The sequence below is a fragment of the Ovis aries genome, chromosome 9 (genome assembly GCF_016772045.2).
Source record: "Ovis aries strain OAR_USU_Benz2616 breed Rambouillet chromosome 9, ARS-UI_Ramb_v3.0, whole genome shotgun sequence".
NCBI lineage: Eukaryota > Metazoa > Chordata > Mammalia > Artiodactyla > Bovidae > Ovis > Ovis aries.
In genome coordinates this window covers 79081286-79103704 of record NC_056062.1, presented here as the reverse complement: position 1 = coordinate 79103704, position 22419 = coordinate 79081286, and the positions used below count along the sequence as shown (strand labels likewise).

At 44.5% G+C, this 22419-nt stretch overlaps 1 protein-coding gene across 2 annotated transcripts in view; it reads left to right on the top strand.

Moving 5' to 3' along the window:
* Positions 1-17611, top strand: part of MATN2 (matrilin 2) — a 166542-nt gene extending 148931 nt beyond the window's left edge. The window contains exons 11-19 of one of the 2 annotated variants that reach the window (XM_027973190.2): positions 671-793; positions 1996-2118; positions 4647-4769; positions 9528-9941; positions 12650-12802; positions 14280-14351; positions 14743-14820; positions 15188-15286; positions 17032-17611. In XM_027973190.2, coding sequence (XP_027828991.1) covers positions 671-793; positions 1996-2118; positions 4647-4769; positions 9528-9941; positions 12650-12802; positions 14280-14351; positions 14743-14820; positions 15188-15286; positions 17032-17087 — 1241 coding nt within the window. In that variant the 3' untranslated portion in view covers positions 17088-17611. Of the gene's footprint in view, positions 1-670; positions 794-1995; positions 2119-4646; positions 4770-9527; positions 9942-12649; positions 12803-14279; positions 14352-14685; positions 14821-15187; positions 15287-17031 lie in introns of both variants that reach the window. The other variant, XM_027973189.2, reaches the window with a different exon arrangement.
* The last annotated feature ends 4808 nt before the right edge of the window (positions 17612-22419 follow it).

Genomic DNA, 22419 nt, shown 5'->3' with positions numbered 1-22419 from the left:
CCACACGCTCCAAATCAGCAGGCCCCCTCCATCCTGCCATCGCCCTCATCCTGCTTTTCTCTGGAGCACCTTCTCCTGACATATACCTTTGTCTGTCTGTCTTGCCCCTCTTTCCTTCCACCCCTGCCACCACATGTAAGCTTCACAAAAGCAGAAACTTGGTGTTACTCATTGTTACGTCCCCAGAGACTGGAAGAGTGCCTGACTCAGAGAGACGGAACTCACAAAATATTCCACAGATCAGTGAACAAATGAATGACTGAATGGATGGAGGGAGGGATGACCAAAGTAGGACGCATACATGCACACATAAGCAGATACGCAGATAATGATGGTTATCTGATAATCTGACATTATGGTTACATGATAATCAATGATGTGGAACTTATTTCTAATATTTATAGGCCATTTCTATCTCTCCTTTTATAACTTGTCTTTCCGTGTCTTTCGATTATTTTTCCTACAGAGATGACAGTATTATTTTATTTTATGTGCTTTTTATATATTAGGACATTTTGCTCATAGACATGCTTTCTATTTTGAAATGTACCCTCTAGGATAAAGTACTGCTTTCATTTAAGGTGTCTGAAATATCTTAAGAGATGAAAGAAGTCACTGATGTATGAATCATTTCCTTCTTTTGTTTCTCTGTTTCCACCTGGCTTCTCAGAACTGGATGCTTGTGCTTTGGGCAAGCATGGTTGTGAGCATTCATGTGTAAGCAGTGGAGACTCTTTCGTGTGCCGATGCTTTGAAGGGTATATACTCCGTGAAGATGGGAAGACCTGCAGAAGTAAGTTCCTATTGGAGTGGGTTCCAATTATTATGTCTGATCTCTGCCTGAAATCTACCAGCCTGATCTCTGTATAAATCAGTTACTCTCTAAAACCATTGCCACAAGACCAGTAAGTGTAATGTGGGATCCTAGATCAGAAAAAAAAAACAAAACCTGACATCAGGTTGAAAACTAAGGAAATGTAAATTAACTATGGGCTTTCTTTGATATTACTGTATCAGTATTGGTCCATTCATCATAACAAGCGTATCACACTGATGTAAGATGTTGATACTAGGGGAATCTGGGTATGCAGTTTATAGGGAATCTGTATACTGTCTTCTCAATTTTCCATAGATCTAGAACAGTCCTAAAAAGAGAGAGAGAGCCTATTAAAAAGAAAACAAACAAATGGACAAGTGACAAAAGTCAACGCCAGAGCCACAGCTGAACGTGACACGCCCCGTGACAAGAAACAGTGTGCTCTACTGGAAGGATGTCCAGCCCGAAGCCCGGGCTCTCTCAGCTTCCAGAGCTGCCATTTATTAGCTAGGCAAGCAGCGTAACTTCTCTGAGCCTCTGCTTCTTTATCTTTAACAATATTGTTGCTATTGTTTCTGGTGGCACAAATCCCTCTTAGAGGCCCCCTTTTGATGAGCCCATTCTTACATCTCAGAAAGCAAGGCCTCTTCCACAGGGCTAAGACACGTCTCCATCAAGTCAAAGGGGAGTGTGTAACCCTGAGCAAATGATTCCTGCCCTTGTCAGTCATCTTCTCAAGCTTCTCAAAGCTCTCTTTATTAAGAGAAACTCATATTGATGCATTTAAAGAAAAGATGGGTACCTGGAAGTATTACTCTCATTTTTCATAAAGGAAAGGGAAACCTGCAAGAGGTTAAGTGATTCTCCAAAGGCACGTTGTCAGGGAAAAACTCAAAACTAGATTTCGGCATCACCAGTCCAAATTGAGGTTTAATGTCCTAAGTAATCATACCAGCGCCTGCGGAAGGCCCGTGATGGACTGCGTTTTTACAAGACACTGAAGTAGGTGCTGGTGGATGGCGGTGGCTGTGACAGTGAGGAAGCTCGGAGAGTGAACCCGAGGTAGACCTGCTGAGCTCAGATGGGCCTGGAGTCCAGGGGCTGAAAAGGATGCATCCTCCCAGGTGAAGCCCAGGGGAAACTGACATTAGTGAAATTTTTAACCTTGCTGTCCTCAGGGAAAGATGTCTGCCAAGCAGTGGACCATGGCTGTGAGCACGCTTGTGTGAGCACGGGGGAGTCGTACGTCTGCAAGTGCATGGAGGGATTCCGGCTGGCCGAGGACGGGAAACGCTGCCGAAGTAAGTCGCTTCAGCTCAGGACAGTTAGGGAGCTTCTTTTAACGTTGGAAGTTTTCTGTTATAATCAGTGTCACTATTTTAAGTTCCTGCCTTGGATGCTCTGAAACTGCTGTGCTCGTGATCAGTACACTGGACCCTCAGTGCTTCAGGAATTTCTCAGCCAGGGTCCTGAGTTGTCAGGCTCTTCGCTGCTTTCACTTCTCCCAGTTGTAGCCCCTTTCCACAGGAGTTGTGTGGATGCGCAGAGCCTAGCAGAGTGCCTGGCTAGTCATTGGAAGGGATTAGAATCTGAGTCAGCAATCACGGTGAGGGTCAAAGCATAGTTGTAGCGATTTTTCTTCTTGGAAAACCTTGTAAGTAAGGGCAGAAGGTGAGAGAAGGAATGAAGGGGGTTTTTTTTGGGGGGGGGGGGGGGGGCGGGGATCTGGATTATCCATTAACATTTACTTCGGTGGGTCACTCAGAACAGATTACGAGAGTTTTCTTAGAAGGTATATTGCTCAGGGTTCTCCAGAGAACCAATAAAGTGTGTGTGTGTGTATATGTGTGTTTGTGGATAGATGATAGATCAATAGATAGATAAGGAATCTGCTGGGTGGGTTGGTGGCCCAGGGAAGAGCTGATACTGCAGCTCCAATCTGAAGGCAGTCTGGAAGCAGAATTTCCTCTTCTCTGGGGGAAATTCAGTCTTTTTCTCTCTAAAGGTCTTCAAAATAGGGCCCACCCATATTATGGAGGATATTCTGCTTTACTTAAAGGCTCGTGATTTAAATATTATCTCATCTAAAGAAGTACCTTCACAGCAACATTTAGACCAGTGTTTTATGCAACAACCAGGTGCCATAACCTAGCCAAAGTGGCTCATAAAATGAACCATCACAGCCCCAAGAGGGAGAGACGGGGACACATGAGCTCAGTGAAGTGGGCAGGAGATGAGCACGGGGTCAGGATTTCCACCCTCTGTGAGATTCTGAGGTGTTAACCCCTATTTTCGGGGGGTCTTGACATGGTATACTTTTTTTTGTGATACTCTGCTCCAGTGGGCAGGATGGCCCTTCTTTAGTTTTAAAAAAGGACAAAAAAAACCTCATCTGCGGCAGAGGTTGATTTGAGGGAATTGATGCTTTTGAACTGTGTTGTTGGAGAAGACTCTTGAGAGTCCCTTGGACTGCAAGGAGATCCAACCAGTCCATCCTAAAGGAGATCAGTCCTGGGTGTTCATAGGAAGGACTGATGTTGAAGCTGAAACTCCAATACTTTGGCCACCTGATGCAAAGAGCTGACTCATTTGAAAAGACCCTGATGCTGGGAAAGATTGAGGGCAGGAGGAGAAGGGGACGACAGAGGATGAGATGGTTGGATGGCATCATTGACTCAATGGACATGGGTTTGGGTAGGCTCCGGGAGTTGGTGATGGACAGGGAGGCCTTGCGTGCTGTGGTTCATGGGGTCACAGAGTCAGACACGGCTGAGTGACTGAACTGAACTGAACTGAACATCACAGATTCCTGAGATAACTTGGGGCTTCCACAGGGGTAAAGGAGAACTCACTCCTCATTATTCCTCCAGGAGGAGGGGCTTTTCTGCCTTTAGCAGGAAGTTCTGTTTGCAAGACCGATTCCTGGGATGCCTGTGGGTCCAGGGCCTGGCTCTGTGGGGCACCCTACACGAGGCTATGTTTGCCTTCACACGGCGGTGTCCTTCTGCGGGGACCACGGCTGCAGTTCTGCCCATTATGTCTTCCTGAGCCGTTCGTTCATGCTTCTGCTTTTGTAAGAATGGAACGCACGTGTGCATCATTTCTACACTCAACATGCTTTTTGCTCAGTAGGTTGAGCTTGTACAACTTGTACCCAAGGCTCAACTTCTTCCTCTGAAATTTGATTGCTAAATCAAATCCTTCCAGAGGGATCTGTAGTCACTGATTGCAACTTTATAGGAAGCTTCTCAGGGAGCTAATGACAGGAAGGAAGCAGAGAACAGAAGGCTTTCATACTGTGGAGGAGGACCACTCAGGACGCTTCCTGGCTCAGCCAAGTGGCTGTGTGACCTTGGGCCGCACTGTCAAACTTCGTTTCTTCATGTATCCATTGGGCGTGACTATCCCTGCCCTCCTCTCTCCACAGGATGCTGTGAGGATAAAAGAGCTGTCACTGCTTTGAAGAGTCTGAAGTGCCTCACACATGAGAACTGTACATTAGACAATTGAAACTGGGATGTCTATGGGGAAAAATCGGTAGAGTGGGAAAATCAAACCTCAAAGTACATTGAACAATTTTAAAAATTATTAAATCCAGGACACCTGATCACCCAGCTTACCATTCAGTTTCATGGAAACTCGAGCTTTCGAAGAGGAGATTTCCTTTACCATGCCCTCTCCTGAGTATTAGACTGAAAGGGGGGATGTTATAGAGGAGGTTTGAATGGAGGTCTTAATGGTTTATTTCCATGATCTGTCCTGACATGACTGTTCAATCCAGCTCGTTTCTACACTGATGGGGTTGCTTCACTTCCTATGTTACCCTCAGGGAAGGATGTTTGCAAATCGACCCACCATGGCTGTGAACACATTTGTGTTAACCGTGGCAATTCCTACATCTGCAAATGCTCAAAGGGATTTATTCTAGCTGAGGATGGAAGACGGTGCAAAAGTAAGTGATCTGAACTGGGTTTTTCTTGCTTTAATTTGGTTTGGGAGCAATTGCTTTTTGGAGTATGTGCAGGAAGTAAATCCCTCACCTCTGCTTCTACCATAGATATAAATGTGTATGCATAGATAATGAATGGGGAAGAGAGCTTAACTGCACCTGTGAAAACACTTTTGGTTTCAGTTGACAGGAAGTTCACTATCAGCTAAGAGGCTAGAGTGATCCTAGCTGAATAAGAATATCAGGAATGAGGGAGGTAAGACTTGTGCTTTTAAACTTAAAAAATAATATCTCTAAAGTGGCAGAAAAAGCCTTGAGAGAGTTATTTTATAATCTCAGAGTAGAGAATTTTCTGAACATGACATAAAAGAAAAAGGAAAATGTATAATGAGAGATTAAAGCTACAATACATTTTCTACCTTTTGGTTATCGGAGTTCAGTAAGTTTGATGATTCCTTACATTGGCAAACATATGTTGTAATAGGCAATTGTAAATTTATCACTAGGTGTCTGAATTGGTACAACTTTTAGGAGGGCAATTTGGCAGATATTTTAAAGGCAGTTCCTGCCCAGTCCTGGTGTATGAGTGATTCCCTGGCCCAGCAAAGGGACCACGTTTCCAGAGCTCTGAAAGCAGGGAGTAACACCCCAAAGTATGGCCTCATTTTCCACTCTAGCTTCATTGGCCAAGCAGCTGCCAAAAAACAAAGGCTGCATCTCCTGATACCTGGCAAACAAATGTGGGACTGCCTCAGGAAATGGTTGCTTCTCTGAGGTAACCCCCGGCCCCAGTGTATTTGGGGAGGAGCTTCGAGAACAAGTTGGGGAGTGGCTGTCCTTCTCTGAGACGGGAGAGATTCCACAAAAGAATCTGGATGTCGTGGAGGAGACAGTGGTTCAGGCAGAGGAAGCAGCTGATGAGATTCCTAGAAAGCTGGAGAAACAGGAGAAGAAACGCTTGAAGAAGGAAAAGACTGGCTGCCATTGCCCTGGCATCGCCAGAAAAAAGCAGTGTGAGGAGACAAGTGAAAGACCCAAAGAGAATCGAAAGCCCCAGAAGGCTCCTCAGGAGGATGGGATGGAAGACCCGTCTGTCTCCTTCTGCAAACCCAAGAAAAAGAAACCTTTTTCCAAGAAGGAGCTGGTTAGTAGTGATCTTGAAGAGACAGCCAGCAGTGGAAGTCTTTCCAAGAGGAAGAAATCTTTCCCCAAAGAGGAACCAGTTGGTGACCTGAAAGAGTCAGGAAACAAGAGGGTCCCCGAGAAAAAAGAGGAAAAATTCTTTTCCAAGGGGAAGCCACTCTGCAGCGGACCTGAAGATGCTGCTACCAGCAAGAGCAGTGGCTCCAAGAGAAAGAAAACACTCTGAAAACTATCCCAGGAAAAACAGAATGGACATTTCCCTAGTGGGGCGTAACTTGCAGAGTTATTTCCCTAGTGAGGCATAACTTGCAGAGTTATTTCCCAACTATCCCCTAGAGCCCAATAAAAATAAAAACAAACTCACAGGAAAATAAATAAAGGAAGGCAGTTGCAGTTCTAGGAGTTTATGCTGCAGAGAAGTACATGTGTCCACATATGAGGGAATATTTTGCACAGTGTTATTTGTAGAGAAAAATGGGAAATAAGTGCCTATTCATAAGATGCTGATTAAAGAAATCATGGTGCATCTATACATTAGAATACTATACGGCTGGTAAAAGGAACGAAGCAAAACTTCCCTGGAGGTCCGACGGGTAAGAATCCACCTGCCAATGCAGGGTTCACGGGTTTGATCCCTGGTCCAGTAGGACTCTACATGCTGCGGGGCAACCAAGCCCTGCATCGCAACTACTGAGCCCACTTGCTGCAACTACTGAAGCCCAGGCACCTAGAGGCTGTGCTCAGCAATAAGAGAAGCCACTGAGACGAGAAGCCCGAAGCACTGCAGCAAAGAATAGCTCCAACTAGCCACAACAAAGACCCGGTACAGCCAAGAATAAATAAATAAATATGAAAAAAGGGAATGAAGCAGCTCTAAATATATCCTCAAGATATTTTAAATGAAAAAAGCATGGTATCGAGTGGTTTTTATAGTGCTACCTTTGATGTATTTTGCAAAAGGCTCCCTCTAACATACTCTCTCTCTCAAGATAGGTATCGCTATAGAGGAGGACGTAGATAGAGAGATTTAGATATAGATAACCTTCGTAGTGTTTGAACTTGGTTCCATGTGCATGTAATATTTTTTAGAAAAAAAAAAAGAAAGATAAAGGATAGAGACAAAATCTAGAAAGCATCATGGTGAAGAAGTTCAGTATGATGTCAAGTGAAAAATAAAGGAAGAAACTGGGGATCTATGTAGAAAAAGAAAGACTTGAGGTACCTTTCAAATACCAAAGTGACAGTCACCTCATCCATTATTTATAGGGCATCCCCCAAACCCTGGGGAAAGAAAGGACATTGGAGAAAAGCCACAGCTCAGTACAGGGACAAAGACACTTTGTCTCAGAGAAACTGTGTGATTAATTAGTTAAGATCATGAGCTTTGATCTTACGGATTTTCATGAATTTGAACCCACTATTCCTACATTAGTGTGACCTTGGAGAAATTATTTAACTGCTCTTGAGTCTCAATTTCTTCCTATGATATTAGGATAACACCTTATAGAATCGTCGTGAGAAATACATGGCATCGTGTGTTTACAGGTGTTTAGCCCAGTGCTGGCACCATCTCAGTGCCTGAGAAATGATAGCTACTGTCATCCTCACCGCAGAGCTGTGAGCAGACGGGGCTTCCGTGGTAAGGCGGTGAGTTCCGTATCAGAAGAGCTGTTCAGGCCCAGGCTGAGTGAATGGCAATAGAGTTGCAGTAAAGATATGAGCAACAGCGGGGCTGGACCAGTGACCTTTAAAGGGGGCTGGACCAGTGACCTTTAAAGGGCTTGTCCAAACCCGAACTTCTGAAGCTCTGAAAGTTAAGCTCAGAAAGCAAATCACAGCTCTGCTCCAGTCTCACTGACTCAACTACCAAAAGAAAACATTCAAGGAAAGCTGAGTGACCTTCCTGCAGATAGGTAGCCAGCAAGCCGGGCTGTCAAAGTGAGAAAACGGCACCTCCCGCCCTGGTGCTGTTCCGCTCCATCTAGGATCCTTGTCTCCTGCTGCTGAAGTCGTCTGCTCCGCTCCCTGCAGGGAGGCTGCAGGTGTTCGTTTTATTCTCTAAGAAAATAATATATGAGGGAAAAGAGAAAATAGATTCGCTGCTGAAAAATTATTCCACTATTTATGAAATCTGCTAGAGAGCCAGGTGCACGCTGCCTGAGATTCAGGCTATGAATGAAAATGAAGTTCTGAATTGGCCATTTCCTCTTTCACTAGCAAGAAGTCAATAGGTTGAGTAATGAGGACAAGCGCTTAAAAGGGGAAAGACGGGAACCCAACTCTTCCAACACACACACACAATTATTTTAGCATGTTAGTCGGGCCAAGAATAGAAATACTTTTGCATGTGTGTGTCTTTACTTCCTAATATTGCTGTGCTTCACTTTCAAGTGTTAGACAACTGCCTTGATATGTAAAAGAGAATGTTGCATACTGTGGACCGCTTGATATGAGATCATCCATCTGGGGTCTGTAAATTTTTCTTACGCAGCCCTAAATAGCAAAAAAATCTCTCTATACCCAGCTTGCTAACATATTTGCATAAAGCTTTTACTGTCAGCCATCTGAAGTGCCTGGAAAACGTCCATGTAGGTAAGGAATTCACACTGACAGTTCATTTTAAAACTTCAAAAGGTCAATGATGGGGCCCTGGCGGTCCAGGGGTTGGGACTTCAGCTGTCACTGCCAAGGGCCTGGGTTCGGTCACTGGTCGGGTAGGTAGGATCCCACAGGCTGTGCAACGGGGCCAAAAAAAAAAAAAAATGGTGAAGAGGGTACTTAGCGGTTGTACTGCCGAATGGATACCACCTCCTTCGTGTATTTTGTCAACAAGCATTTTTGGAACAACTATTGTGTACCAGGTACTGGAAGTACAGAAATTAATGAGAAATGGCTCCTGCTGAGCAGGAACTGGTGCACTAGAGGAGGAAGCTGACACTCAGCTAGCCGGCTGTTGTGCAGTGTGGCACGCTGCATGCTGCACTATGGACAACACGGTGTGGGACTCTGCCTTGGTCACTTGTGGTCCTGCCGCACTGACTGCCTTACACAAAGCAGGAGCTCAATAAACAATTTTTGTTGACCAGATTAGTAGTGTGAGGGCTACACAGAGAGTAACAAACACAAGCTGGGCTATGAGGAAAGCTCCCTAGAAGATCGAGGTGACTGAGCTGAACTGGAAGAATCTCCAAGTCTGGTGTGTGTCAGATGCCAGCCCTGGGGTGATGTCACTCTCCTGGAGTAAAGTTTTTGGAATCTTTTGGGGGTGCTATCAGGCCCTAAAGGTACTCTACACACAGTCCTGACTGCTGGTGATCCGGGGTACAGTGTGGGTCTGGTTTCCAATTTGTGTATCTGCCATGTGTTTTTGCTTGTGGAAAATGCTATTTTTAACAATTTGACAATTGTTTAAAATTGCCACACATAAAGGCAGTTGTGAACATTATGGTTGTTTGTGACTCTTCTAACACTTTGTGTCTATCTCGTGTTACTATCTAAAGAATAAAAATAGCTCTCCAAAATAGTTATGCCTCCAGTGGAAGTGTAATTTCCTTCTCTTCTTGTGCATAATTTTTTTTAAATCATTTAACCATTACAACTTTCCTTTTATTCCCGTAGGATGCACTGAAGGCCCAATTGACTTGGTTTTTGTGATCGATGGGTCCAAGAGCCTTGGAGAAGATAATTTTGAGATTGTGAAGCAGTTTGTCACTGGAATTATAGATTCCTTGGCGATTTCTCCCAAAGCTGCTCGAGTAGGGCTGCTCCAGTATTCCACGCTGGTCCGCACAGAGTTTACCCTGAGAAACTTCAGCTCGGCCAAAGACATGAAAAAAGCCGTGGCCCACATGAAATACATGGGCAAGGGCTCTATGACCGGGCTGGCCCTGAAACATATGTTTGAGAGAAGTTTTACCCAAGTAGAAGGGGCCCGGCCTCTCTCCGCACGGGTGCCCAGAGTGGCCATCGTCTTCACGGACGGACGGGCTCAGGACGACGTCTCCGAGTGGGCCAGTAAAGCCCAGACCAGTGGTAATATGGGATGGGATGTGTTTTGCCCCACTCAGGGTTCAGGTTTCTTAAACTCGCTTGGTGGTCACATTGGGGTGGGGGAGCATGGGAGTGAGATTCCTTGAGGGGACAGAATGGCTTGCGGTTACACACCTTTACTAAACTGCCACCTAGTGGCCTTAAAGGGACCCCACAGGGATGCCAAAGTCTTGTGGACTGTAAGGGAGTCTGCACACAGGTCACACCTGAGTAATCATCTCCTGTGACAATTTACCAGCCAGGCTGTGACCTCCAGAGCAGAGAATCAACCCTACATGTGCTGTTTAACCAGAAAAATAAACAATGCTTCCCAGACACTGGTCCGGTTGTTTTAGAATCACCTGAAGAACTGGTTAAAAATAGATTCCTAGTAGGAGGAGCTCTTACCAACATTTTTTTAATTTTTAAATTTTTTATTGGAGTAATATACCTTTTTTTTTTAAGCAACACTACCAGTGAACATACTGGGAGTGCAGTAGCCTTTAAGACAGCAAGTAGTCTTGTGTTTGCAGGAGGCAAAAGTGAGCTTTTGAGAAAATCAAAATGTCGGATGAGATCATGACTCTAAACTCTGTTGCTCAGTAAAGCTTAGCCTCTTTGAGGTTTGTCTGACTCCATGTATAATGCCGGGGGGACTTGAGGTTGCTTTAGATGTTTGACTATGCTGCTTTTGAGGTGTGACTATAGATGTCAAATGTGGCAGAGGAATATGGCTCTTGGCAAAAGGAAACCCCGAAGCTAGGATGGTGGGTAGACAGCCTGAGGGAAAGTGTCTGGATTCCTTGGGAAGACGGGAAGACCTGAGGGTCGTGAAGCAGTTTGCTTGAACGCTGTTTCTTTAAGAACTTGTCGAGAGTACATGGCTTCAGCAGTTCCTATGAGGGGGAAAGTGTGTGCACCAACTTTATGGAGTCAGTGCCTCAGTCAGGCCTGGAACATACTACCTGTGTGACTAATCCTTGCTGAGTGAAGGAACAAAGGATCAAAGTGCTGAAGTGCCGCTGGTGAGCTCCGTTCCTCCTCACAGAGAGGCTGGTTCACCTCAACCTTCAGTCACCGCCTTTGTGAAGGGGCCATTTTACTGACACTGCTTATTCACTCTTTATTCTTCTTTTCTGAGCCCCCAAAGCACAGGAGCCCCCAAAAGTGTCCTGCCTGAATCAGCCGGGTAGATTGTAAAACTGGCTGCTCACACCTGGTTTCCTTGCTTCTGGACTAGCTTAGCTGAGCTCATGTCAAACCCACCAACCCCTCTAGCCTGCATTCTTAGAATGTACTGGGGCAACACCTTGTCTCCAAAGACAGTGGTTAGTCCTTTTATCTGTCTTATGGAAGCCAACCTACCTTACTCTCTCCCCCACTCAAATTTCCACAAATCCTCCAAAGGCGGGTGGTGGGAGAAACAGATATATGCTTGGTTCTTAAATCAATTAAGACTTATCTAAAGTGACTTCCTCTGATTAATTTAATTACTCCTATGTATAATGAACACAATCTTAAAATAGTAGTTATCCTTTTTAGGAGACTGTGTGTAAAGTCACTGGGCTCTCAAACAAATATGCTGAACTTGGCTGTTGACCTTACATAGACTTTAGAATGAGGCACAATTCTTGCCCTTTGACTTAAAGGGCCATTTTATTGTCTATTTTTTTTTTTTAAATCTAGTTTAATGAATTAGCCAGAGTACGATATCTGCTGAGAAATGTTGAAAATCAAGCAGAACTTAAGTTCTTATTAATGTTTAATTTTCAAATGAAGAGGATATTGGAGAAGAGAATCTAATGATTAATTTTGTTTATAAAAGCTTTTGGAACACTCTCACATGCCTGTTGAAATCTAAAGTTGATACTTGTGTTTGTTCTCTTTTTTTTCACTTAGATTTCCAGTGGTCTGCAGATTCTCCTTTTCAGCTTAGCACCTTCTTACAAGGCTTTATCCTCCCAAGAGGGGTAGGCAGAAAAGGTTCATTTGGCCGCAGGTCACTTACTATCTGTACCTTTGACAAGTAGAAACTAGGTTACAAGGTCATAAACTGACCTGTTTCTTAAGAATTCTCCCAGAGGAGATTCTTATTTAGTAAGCCATGAGATAGTGTTCTTTTTGACTTTATCCACAAGACTAATTCAGGGGAAAGTTGAAGATTTGCGAATGACCTTGTCCGGAGCTGAGCAGGTCGGTGGTCAGGTTCCCCAGCCTCTCCTCAGTGCCCCCTCTTCCTCTCTGGGATCACTGTCTTTTGCTCACAACGCCAAAATAAAAATGGTGGAAAAAGCAAGGGAGGCTGACATGGATGCCTCACATCACACCAGTTATTAATATCCAGCTGGCTCTGAGGGCAGAACATACAACTTCCAGATGCTGGGAACACAACTCTCACTACTGTGTTTGTTTGTTTTTTAAGTTGGCTTACAACATGTATTAGTTTCAGGTGTACAGCAAAGTGATTCAGATAATACATACATATTTTTTATATATATATATATGTATATATAAAGTAGACAATAAGGTCCTACTGTATAGCACAAGGAACTATGTTCAGTATCTTCAGATTCTTCCCCATTATACAAGATGTATAGTAGTGTATCTCTGTTATATACCCAAGCGTCTAGGTTATCCCTTCCCCTCTGGTAACCCTACGTTTGTTTTCTGTCTGTGTAACTACCCTGTTCTTCATTTGCTTTGTACCTTAGGTATAACTATGTATGCTGTGGGGGTAGGGAAAGCCATTGAGGAAGAGCTGCAAGAGATCGCCTCTGAGCCCACAGAAAAGCATCTCTTCTATGCGGAAGACTTCAGCACAATGGGAGAGATAAGCGATAAACTGCAGAAAGGCATCTGCGAAGGTACTGCAGGTTACGTCTAGCAGAGAGCTTAGCAAACAGCAGCGCGAACCCTTGAATGAGAAATTCTCAATCCGTTCCTTCAAAGTGCTCAGAAAAGTGCCTCCCTTGTGGGCAGGGCCCAGTGCTGTCTGGAAACAGTAGGCACAAAATGTAGAATAGGGGAGAGAGAAGACAGTAATAGCCCACATTGAAAATGAAAGTATTAGTCACTCAGTCGTGTCCGACTCTTTGCGGCCCCATGGACGGCAGCACGCCAGGCTTCCTTGTCCTTCACCATCTCCTGGAGTTTGCTCAAATTCATGTCCATTGAGCTGGTGATGCCATCCAACCATCTGACGCTCTGTCATCCCCTTCTCCTCCCGCCTTCATCTTTCCCAGCATTAGGGTCTTTCCCAATGAATCGACTCTTTGCAGCAGGTGGCCAAAGTATTGGAGCTTCAGCTTCAGCATCAGTCCTTCCAATGAATATTCAGGATTATTTCCTTTAGGGTTGACTGGTTTGATCTCCTTGCTGTCCAAGGGACTCTCAGGATACTATACTTATTAGCTATTATTAATAGCTAATAATAATGCTAATAAATTGCTTGAGCATTTGCTCTGTGTTGAACAGTGTAGTCAGTGTTTTAACACATGGCATACTTAATCCTCACAAAAACCCTACGGAGATGATCATGTAACTACAACCAACAGTTATGTAAATCAGGAAAGCTGATGCACAATTTCGGGATACACCTGTAATTAGAGTGGAAGGGATGGAAGTCCTTCCAAGCCCACTGATAAAAATGTAAAGAATGCCTCTTGCATGGACTGCTTCAGTTTACAGAACATTAGGCTGCCCTTTGGAACTTAGATGTTCTTATATATAGGAGCCCCTTGTGCTTTCCTCCGGTTCACTATGGTGCCGGTGTGCTTATAGAGAGCAGTTCTCCCAGGTTTGTCTGACTCCGTGTATAATGCAGGGAGACCGGAAAAGCAGTTCTGCCCATTTTTCCTTTTATTCCCATCCCAGGTTCAGTGGCCAGTAAAATCCCGGTCAAAGTGATGTGTCTTATTCCTCCCCAGCAAAGAGCACTGGGATGAAGGGGGCCAGGAAGGGAAGGCCTCTCGGATTTCTAATGCAACTTGATGTTTAGCCTCCAAGCTCTTTTATTTAAGTGGAGCTGCTGCCAATGCAACTTAGTAACTGGACAAACTTTTTTCCCACCCTACTTTCCAGACATAATATTTAGGGGGACATTCTTAAGTAAGAAGATGCATTTAAAGGGTCCAGGCTTCTCTTACAGGAGAGAATGCCTCTGCAAGGTCTTGGGTTATTGGGGTAACCGACTGCTTTTCTGAATTGGTGGTGTTACCGAATCAGACCAGAACATCCTGGGTAGGGGCAGGCAGGTAAACAGTAGGTCTGGGACCAGTTTCCTAAGAACATATGCACCCATGTGGACAACTATCACTCTTCTGGTTGCCTTTTACCTCTCAGCTCTGGAAGACTCTGATGGAAGACAGGACTCCCCAGCAGGGGAACTGCCAAACAGGGTCCACCAGCCAACAGGTATGTTTTTTAAAAGCAACATTTTTAGAATCTTCGGTGGCTGCTTCCACCCTGGTTTCCCCTCAGACAAATGAAGTGTAAGTAAGAAAGATCTGAATTACATTAACTATGGCTTTTCCCCCTCCATCACATAGGAAACATTTACTCTACCCTTTTTTAGCCATAGTTGCTAAAAGCCTCTCTGCTGATGGTCTTTCTGCCATCGTTATGTCCTAAAGAAAAGCTATGTACCTCATTCTAGGAATAACAAGTGACCTACTCTGACAGCTGATGGCTGTTTTATAACCACAACCATGTTAAACAGGTTTGACTTCAGTTTTCTTTCTCTTTACAGAATCTGAGCCAGTCACCATAAATATCCGAGACCTACTTTCCTGTTCTAATTTTGCAGTGCAACACAGATATCTGTTTGAAGAAGATAATCTTGCACGGTCTACACAAAAAGTTTTCCATTCAACAAAATCCTCAGGTAATTCCAAGTAAAATATTACTATAAGGTAGCTTGCTATCAACTTGCCAACAAACTCAGCGTCAGGGAGGACAGGAAAGGAGCAAGTAGGTGGTAGGTGGGGTGGGGAAGAGAAGAACTTAAGAAAAAGGAGAACTAAAAAAATAAACAAGAAGAAACTGCAGCAGCCTTCCCGCAGTCCACAATAAAGGCCACTGCAGCAGTGGACGCATATACAGCTCTGATATCTACTGGATCTTGCCACATGGAAGAAGTTGAACATTGCTTTCATTATGGTTTCCTCCATGTGCTGATTCAGTCCTATCACAGTTGTGTCTGGGAAGTCTGGTGGGTTATAGAGGTGAACACTTTCCATCTGCTTTCTTAGGAAGTCCTTTGGAAGAAAAACAGGATCAATGCAAATGTGAAAACCTTATAATGTTCCAGAACCTTGCAAATGAAGAAGTAAGAAAATTAACGCAGCGCTATATCCTTTTCTAATGTTATGCCTCTGTATGGAATGCAAAGAATACTATCACAACCTCAAACACTTCTATATATGGGTATATTTCAAATGAAGTCACCTATAAAGTCAAGAATAGTGAACCCCAGGTAAAGCTATTTCTTAAGCAGTCTGACAGGTGCTTGAGAACCGAGGGCAAGCCAAACTGCTGACAGGGGTCAAGCTCTCTGTGGTTGGTTCTAGGAGGTTGAGCAGTAAGGCCAGTTAGCCAGTCAGTATGCAAAGTAAAGAAAAAACATGTTTCCTTAATTCCCTCTTTGCTGGGAGGAAATGAAAGATAAAACTGAAGTGCATCACAGATACAGTACATGTAGGCAAAGATATAGATACAGATCTGAAGTGCATCAGAGATACAGTACGGGTAGGCAAAGAATGCTGTAGAATGAAGAGGTTTCAAATTCTACCTAAACTCCAAACCTCTCCTTTCGTCCCAAGCCACCCCGCCGCCACATTTGGTCAGTGTGTAGTGTGTAGAGGACTGGGGTTGGGATTTTTCTATTTGGCAGCAGACAGATTTTATATCAGCAAAGATGAAACATTCTACCGAGGGAACAGCAGGATCCAGTGAGTCATTAAAATAGAGTTACAAATAAAAGGCATGCTTTGGGATGGTGGAGAAATGAGATTCAGTGCTTTTATGCACTGAACACTCCGCCAACTGTTCTGAACTTAAAACTGTAGTAAGCTTACTAAAACTGCCCGATAGCTAGCTCAACATTTATCAACTAAAGGGAAATGGTTTAATTCTGAACTATTTCTGTGCCAGTGGGTTTACAAAAATCAGCTTATAGCCATTTTCTTCCTGAAAACTGGAAATATGCTTCCTAAAGGAAAGTAAAATAATCTGCCTGCCCGTGGTTAATCTAGACGATGAATCCAGGCTCTCATGCTGCCATGCAGGGGGCAGGTGGAGGGTACTAAGCAGCTTCAGGAAGGAAGGCAAATGTTTATTCTAATGCTGCTCTTACTGTTTAGTTGCTCAGTTGTGCCCAACTCCTTGCGACCCCATGGACTGTAGCCTGCTAGGCTCCTCCATCCATGGGATTTCCCAGGCAAGAATACTGGAGTGGCTTGCCATTTCCTTCTCCAGGGCACCTTCCCAACTCAGGGATCGAACTCCTGTCTCCTGCATGGGCAGGAGGATTCTTTACCATTCCAGGATGCCCTAATGCGCCTCTACTCTGCCTTCTCCCGGCCCGCCTCTGAGGGTTTACTGCACAAGGTACTAAGGAAGTTGTATGTGTCAGACGTCCTCAAGGCTGCTACCCTATGGTCTCATCCGGCCTCATGGGTGAAAACTCCCCACTTTCTTCTCTTCTGATGTCGTATCTTACTTTCCAAGACCTAATCCTTTTTTTTTTTTTTCTCCTCTCCTCATTCCCAGCATTATCAGTTCAGCTCCCAGAGGTGTGCTATGGTAAATTAATTTATAAGCAACAGGGGAGTGAGTAGAATTCAAATTTTTAAAAAGAAAAATGTGAACTGAGCTATCTGGATTTAATGTTTTAAAAAAAAAGTATTTAACCCAACACAGATCTATAGTCTTAATCGTATGTACTAATGGGTTACTATAAACTTGTCAGAATTACAGAAATGGAAAAAACAAAAGCCCTGTATTTTGCAGGACACAAATTCGTTTGTAGATTAATCAAGTTGCATTTGAATGTAAATACGCCTTTCAGATTCCTCTTCCTTAATTTGAGATTTACTAGAAGAAATGACACAGAGAATGGAAGCCCTGGAAAATCGCCTGCGATACAGATGAAGATTCAAAATGCTCTACGTATTTGTACGTCATTGTATCAAGGATTACAGTGAAAACAGTTCAGAGCCCTCAAAGCTCAGGCTGTCACTGATTCTGTAAGGTTGTAAAGTAAAACATAACAAGAGTTGAGAAAGCTGGTTTGCTATAGAACAAAGGCAAAAAGTACACACTAACTTGTATGAATTCATTGAGGAAAAAATAACACCTGTCAGAATCCTAAAATGAGTTTTATCAAGTGAGAACAAATAAGCTATGCAAGATACTCTGTAACATACTGTGGACATCATTTGCTTTGGTCTTGTTCTGCCTTAGTGTTACAGTGTCATTTGACAACAAAATAAAATCTGCACAGTTTTACAGACTTAACTCCCGTAAAACACTGGCCATGGGAAAGCTATTTTTTTTTATCAGACTTTACCTTGATATATGTATATGGATGTATGCATAAAATCATAGAACATATGTACTTGTATAAGAAGTTGGATTTTTTTATACAATATTAAAATGCACTTCAGAGAACAGTATTCTGTGTAAAATTCTTAATCTTAAATGCAAGATAGGTATACATGAGAAATGGCTAAGATAGGTATGAAAAAAAACATTGAAGCTCACTGATAATCAGGAAAATGCAGGTCAAAGCAATCAGCTTGGCAAAAGTTACTGTGTCTTGACGACAGTGTTGGTAAGGCTGAGGAAACATGGGGCTCCCACACACCGCTAGTGAGAACACAAATGGGCAGTCTCTGAGGAATAATCCGTCCCTACCTAGTAAAACTAAGAATGCAGCCCCACCCTGTACTCTAGCAACTGCACTTACAGGTATCTAACTAGATGATTTTAACACAAACACACAAGGAGGCCTGTATGAGAATGTTACTAGAGTTTGTAAAAGTAACAAATTACAAATAACCTAATCATCACCAGAGGGGGAACAGATAAATTGTGGTACAGTCCGTAACTCAGAAATACTATGCTACGTTTAAAAGAATGTACTCAATCTACATGTACATGGTAAAACTTGAAAACAAAGATAAAATTTAAAAGCCAAGGGAAGGACTTTCCTGGTGGTCCAGTGGTGAAGAATCTGCCTGCCAGTGCAGGGGACGTGGGTTCAACCCCTGGTCCAGGAAGATCCCACATGTCTCAGAACAACTAAACCCACGTGCCACAGCTACTGGCTTTCCCGTGGTCTAGAGCCACAGAGCTCCAACGACGGGGCCCACATGCAGCAACTGCTGAAGCCCAAACGCCGAGAGCCCGTGCTCCGCAACGAGAGAAGCCGCTGCACAGAAGCCCGAGCACTGCGATTACAGAAAGCCCATCCCCAGCACCGAAGACTCAGCGCAGACAAAAAACCACCATAATAATGAATAAAAAAACCCAAAGGGCGGTGTAGCGGAGTAGGAAGACCATCTCCTAGGCCTCAATCTTATCTGGAACCATCTAATTCTTTCCAAGTATAAAAGTTGTGATTCGAGGTATTAAACCTTCAGTTTATATTTATATTTTAGTCCTCCATGCGATCCTGAAAACGGGTTTTCACCCCAAGTGTGGATTTGGGTTGGCGCTGCCTTTTGAGACGTGATCCCAGTTTAGCCCTTGCTTCCAGCTGTCTCCAGCCTGCTTTGCGTTGAGTCCTGGCTCCCCCTAGCGGCTCTAGACGGCGTGCACACCAACACACGCGGCCGCTGCCCCTGCCCTCCCCCCACGTATGCTTTAGCTGTTTAGGACATTTCACTGTACCGTTTTCAACTTTCTTCAACTTGGGAAGGAAGGTGCCTTCGTGGGAGACAAAACCTCCAACTAATCCATTAAATTCACATAGTAACCCAAGATATTTAACTTGAGAATTGTCTAAAATTTAAACTAGTTCCGGACTTCCCTGGTGGTACAGTGGATAAGAATCCGCCTGCCAGTGCATGGGACACCGGTTCGATCCTTGGACTCGGAAGATTCCACATGCCGTGGAGCAAGTGAAGCCCGTGCGCTGGAGCCTGTGTTCCCCAGGAGAAGCCACTGCAATGCGGCAAGAAGACTAACCAACATTCACTGCAACTGGAGAAAGCCCGCGCACAGCAATGAAAACCTAGCGTGACCAAAGAGAAAAAAAAATAGTTCTCCATTTCTCGTCTGCTCTCTGTATGTCTCAGGTACAAAGGTTTTGCTTTCCACTTTCACTGTTTGTGTGACCATCCCTCATCTAATAGTAGTAACTCAGGGCACTAATCAAGACGGTGGAGTATAAGGATGTGGAAATCATCTCTTCCCACAAATACATCAAAAACACAGACACAGGCAACAGTTCTCACAGAAGACCTACTGAACACTAGCAGAAGACCTCAGACAACCTGAGAGGAAAAGACCTCCACACAACCCCGGGTGGGACGAAAGAGAAAGAAAAAGCAGGAGGGAACCTGCGCCCCTCGGAAGGGCCTGTGAGTCGCCAGGACAGAAAGGGAGCTTCAGAGGCGAGTGTCACAACCAGTGTGTGACAGAGAAAGAGAGCTGCACTCTGTGCACCTGCCTGCGCTGCCCAGCCCGAGACGCACGTCTGCGGGCCCGGCTGGGGCCGGGTGCTGAAACACAGAGCTGGGGAGAGGGCTGGGGCTTATCGGCTCGGAGACAGCCCGAGAAGCCAAATGCGGTTGTTAGGTGGGGGGTGAGGGCCTGCCCGAGCAGCCTCTTTCCTCCCTGCACCAGCCGCCGTCCTGGCAGGCTCCGGAATCAGGTGTCAGAGGGTTGCCCAATGTAGGAAGCAGAGCTCAGGTCTCTCCCTGTGGCTGTGCCAGACGCAGACGGACACCCGCACTGCCAGCCTTGTAAACTAAGCTGCAGGATGTGGTTCAGTCACCCAGTTGTGTCTGACTCTACACCTACACTGCCTGCTTTGTAAACTCAGCACTGCGCGACATCCAGGTGGAAAACAGGTGCTTCCGTGGCTGAGATGGAGCTACTCTTGGCAGCTGTGGGCTTCCTGAGTGCGTCCCTGGGGGGCTAGGCTGGGACAAGGTCTGGGCTGCCTCCGTCACTCCCCGACGGTCCAGGTGCATGACTCTGCGCTCCTGGGACCTGACTAGAGTGGATCTGTGCGGGTGGCCTCGTGAGCCCGCACACTGGTGACAGTGCAGAGCACTCTCCCTGCGGACAGCTCTGGTAGAGGAATACTCAGTGGCTCTTCTCCTGGTGGAAGCGCTCCAATTCTGCCTACCTCACACCACAGCTCAGACAGGTGACTCAGAAATGGATCTGGGGGCCTCTACTCCAATAACCAGGGAACAGACTCTGTCTCCAACAGGGCTGTGGCAACCACAGAGCAAAGAGGAGACCCCACTCAACATCCACTACAGACTGGTCATCATATCAGCCAGACTCCTCACCAAAGGGATATTAAGGCCAAGACACACTGAGGAGAGGCAGCAGGCATTCATACTAAACACAGGCCTCACATCAAAAATATTAATAAATATTTTAATTAAATTACATTAAATGATATTAGTATAAATATATATTAATATATTAATAATTATATTAATAAATTATATTAATATTAATAAATATTAAATCCATGCAGGCTACACATCCCTCCAAAATCACAGTAAATAACTGTTTCTCCTAAACTCAAGAGTAAGAGAAATACAAGTAAAATGAACCAGGACCACTCGCAGTTAAAAAATCAAGAGTACTCCCCTGAAAGAACAATGAAACAGATCTCTTCAGTCTGACAGACACCAAGTTCAAAAAGGAGATAATGAAAATACTGAAGGAATTAGGAAAGTCTATGAATAGAAATGCAGATTACTATAAAAAAAAGAACTACAAACTATAAAGAGGAGCCAAGAAAAATCAGAAAACTCATTTGCCAAGATGAAAGCTAAACTAAAAGGCAGTGAAGAGCAGACTGAAGACTGCAGAACAAATAAGTGACCTGGTAGATTGCACAGAAATCACCCAATTAGAACAGCAGACAAAAAGCCAGACTGGAGGGAAAAAACATGAAAGCATTATGAGACTGGTTCAGTTCAGTTCAGTCGCTCAGTTGGGTCCGACTCTTAGCGACCCCATGAACTGCAGCACGCCAGGCCTCCCTGTCCATCACCAACTCTGGGAGTCCACCCAAACCCATGTCCATTGAGTCAGTGATGCCATCCAACCATCTCATCCTCTGTCATCCCCTTCTCCTCCTGCCCTCAATCTTTCCCAGCATCAGGGTCTTTTCCAATGAGTCAACTCTTCGCATCAGGTGGTCAAAGTATTGGAGTTTCAGCTTCAACATCAGTCCTACCAATGAGACCGGTAGGATAATATAAAAGTGTGCCAATCTACACATACATAGGAATTCCAGAATGAAAAGAAAGCGAAAACGAGGTTTTAAAAAAAATGTATTCTAAGAAATTATGGCCAACAACCTCCCAAACCTAAGGAAAGAAACAGATATCCAGGTGCAGGAAGCAAAGAGCCCTTCAAGTATTTTTTCTGACCACAATGACATGAAACTAGAAATCAACTGCAGAAAAAGAAATGAGGGGAAAAAATGGTTACACGGAGACTAAAACAACATGCCGTCAGAAAACCAATGAGTCAAAGATGAAATCAAAGAAGAAACTAAAAAATACCTTGAGATAAATGACAATGAAAACACACCCATACAAAATTTATGGAATACAGCAAAGGCAGTTGTTAGAGGGAAGTACATAGTGATACAGGCCTTCCTCGAAAAAACGAGAAAAATCTCAATCTTACCTATCACCTAAAAGAATCTGAAAAAGAACAAAATCTAAAGACAGCAGAAGGAAAAAAATAATGAAGATCAGAGAGGAGACAAATAAGATTTTTAAAAAATTGAAAAAAATCAATAAAGCCAAGAGCTGGTTTATTGAAAGGGTGCTCAGTCGCACCCCACTCTGTGGGCCCATGGACTGCAGCCTGCCAGTCTCCCCTGTCCATGGGATTTCCCAGGCAAGAGTACTGGAGTGGGTTGCCATTCACTCCTCCAGCGGATCCTCCAGGGATCGAACCCAGGTCTCCCGCACTGCAGGCAGCTTCTTTACCACTGCGCCACCTGGGAAGCCCTTGGGAAGGGTAAACATGGACAAATCTCTATAGTCATGCTCACCAAAAAAAGAGAAAACCCAACAAGAGAACGAGGCCTTCCCTGCTGCTACAGTGGGTAAGAATCCACCTGTCAACGCAGGGGATATGAGTTGGATCCTTGGACAGGGGAGACAGCATAAGCCAGAGCAACTATGCCTGTGTGCCACAACTGCTGAAGCCAATGGACCCAGAGCCTGTGCTCCCCAACAAAGTCGCCGCAGTGAGGCCACAAACCGCAACT